Source organism: Triticum dicoccoides, chromosome 5A (assembly GCF_002162155.2).
Source record: "Triticum dicoccoides isolate Atlit2015 ecotype Zavitan chromosome 5A, WEW_v2.0, whole genome shotgun sequence".
In the NCBI taxonomy this organism is placed as follows: domain Eukaryota; kingdom Viridiplantae; phylum Streptophyta; class Magnoliopsida; order Poales; family Poaceae; genus Triticum; species Triticum dicoccoides.
The window spans coordinates 591,080,879-591,082,513 of record NC_041388.1 but is presented as its reverse complement, the minus strand read 5'-3'; the positions used below and the strand labels follow the sequence as shown (position 1 = coordinate 591,082,513).

General features: G+C 56.4%; 1 protein-coding gene across 1 annotated transcript; it reads left to right on the top strand.

Annotated features, from left to right (window-relative positions):
• The first annotated feature begins 171 nt into the window (after positions 1-171).
• LOC119303125 (photosystem II D1 precursor processing protein PSB27-H2, chloroplastic-like) lies at positions 172-1,236 on the top strand. Its single transcript, XM_037580213.1, has 3 exons — positions 172-330; positions 416-756; positions 977-1,236. The coding sequence occupies exons 1-3, from the start codon at positions 210-212 to the stop codon at positions 1,112-1,114; spliced, it is 600 nt and encodes a 199-aa protein (XP_037436110.1). The 5' UTR covers positions 172-209; the 3' UTR covers positions 1,115-1,236.
• The last annotated feature ends 399 nt before the right edge of the window (positions 1,237-1,635 follow it).

Genomic DNA, 1,635 nt, shown 5'->3' with positions numbered 1-1,635 from the left:
GAGAGCCCATGCGTTGTTATCGGGCCAGGGGCCTATCACACATTCTGGCGTGAGCCCATGTCCGCCTCACTCTCTCTCTCTCTCTCTCTCTCTCTCTCTCGTCCTCCCAACGCGTCAGTAGAGCAGAGCAGTCTTGCAGATAAGGAAAGCTCTGGTTCTGCGCACAAGCTCCAACCAAATTCCGACTCCTCTGCGCAGACCAATCACCAATGCCTGGGCCTCCTTCCACCATGTCCCTGCCGAGGCCGAGCAGGTGCTACCGCTGCTGCTCGTCGTCGACGCCGCCGCCGCCGAAGCAGCGAGCCGCGGAGAGCAAGCGGCGGCCTATCCGTAACCCATTGTCGCCACCTCCATTCATCCGCTCGTCTTGCCGCGCTAATAACTAACTCCTCGCGTGCCGCGCGCAACAGTGCAGGCGGAGCGCGGCTGCTGCTGACCCGGAGGGCGCTGGCGGGCGCTGTGGCGACGGTGACGTTGGCGGTGGCGGGCCGTGCCAGGGCGGCGGAGGGCGGCGAGGGGGTGGTGGGCGCGTTCAATTCGCTGTTCGACCCGAACGAGGAGACCAAGGCCGGGAAGGTGCTGCCCAAGGCGTACCTGAAGGCGGCGCGGGAGGTGGTGCGGACGCTCCGGGAGTCGCTGGGGGAGGGCGACGCCGCCGGCGACTCGGCCAGCTTCCGCAGGGGCGCCGACTCCGCCAAGACGTCCATCCGGGAGTTCCTCGGCGGCTGGAGAGGCCAGCCCGCCGTCGCCAAAGAGGTACAACCAGCCAGCAGCAGCTCCATTCCCTTTCTCTCAAGCCAATGCTATGAATGTTGTTGCTCAGCTACTACCAAGTTTGTCAGGAAATTCAATCTTGCAAACTATCCCCCTTTTTTTGAAGAAAAAGAGTCGAAGGGTGTTGAGAGTGTTTATTTAGGGCGATTAAACCATCTGTGAATTCACTTGCCGCCCTAATATTGGATTGGATGCAATGCAGGAGTCGTATGTGGCGCTGGAGAAGGCCATCAAATCGCTGGCGGAGTTCTACTCCAAGGCAGGGCCCTTCGCCTCGCTTCCGGGAGATGTCAAAAACAAGATCCTCGACGACCTCAACGCCGCAGAGGCCTACCTCTAGGTCTCTTTGCTTAGCGGCATTGTATTTTCCGGCGTAAATTCGTTATACTTGTGTCCTTTTGTTGCGACGTTATGATGAGTAAATAATAATTGAAATGGATCCCCATTTCTCTCTTGATTCAACGGAGGCGAATATGGGCACCAGGGTAGTAGATGCATTGGAGAGGTGCTGGATCTTCAGTTCATTCTAAATTTCCCACACGACCAGAATGAGCAAGAGGCAAAGGCCTTCCGGTGGAGGAAGCCGGCGGGCCGGCAACCACAATGCAGAAGCACACATGGAACCCTGATTGATGCTTGCCAGCAGGCCCCATCCCCATGAATTCCTCCACAGTTAAAACATCCTAAAATTTCAGGTTTGAAATTACTCGCAGCAGCATGGCAAAGCTTTTTCGCCCATACAACTAGCATCATACAGACAATGAGGTTCCTTCTTCTGGTTGCAAAAGTGCAAAGCTATTGACAGAAACAACAACTAACATCCACTATGATTCGCGGCAACGTTGGCCTTCGACTTTTAAG

Bases quoted from the DNA above. Each gene is read 5' to 3' on its own strand.
- LOC119303125 (XM_037580213.1), top strand. From the start codon at position 210: ATGCCTGGGCCTCCTTCCACCATGTCCCTGCCGAGGCCGAGCAGGTGC. The intron at 331-415 runs GTAACCCATTGT...GCAACAGTGCAG, and splicing joins GAGCAAGCGGCGGCCTATCC to GCGGAGCGCGGCTGCTGCTG. The intron at 757-976 runs GTACAACCAGCC...GATGCAATGCAG, and splicing joins AGCCCGCCGTCGCCAAAGAG to GAGTCGTATGTGGCGCTGGA.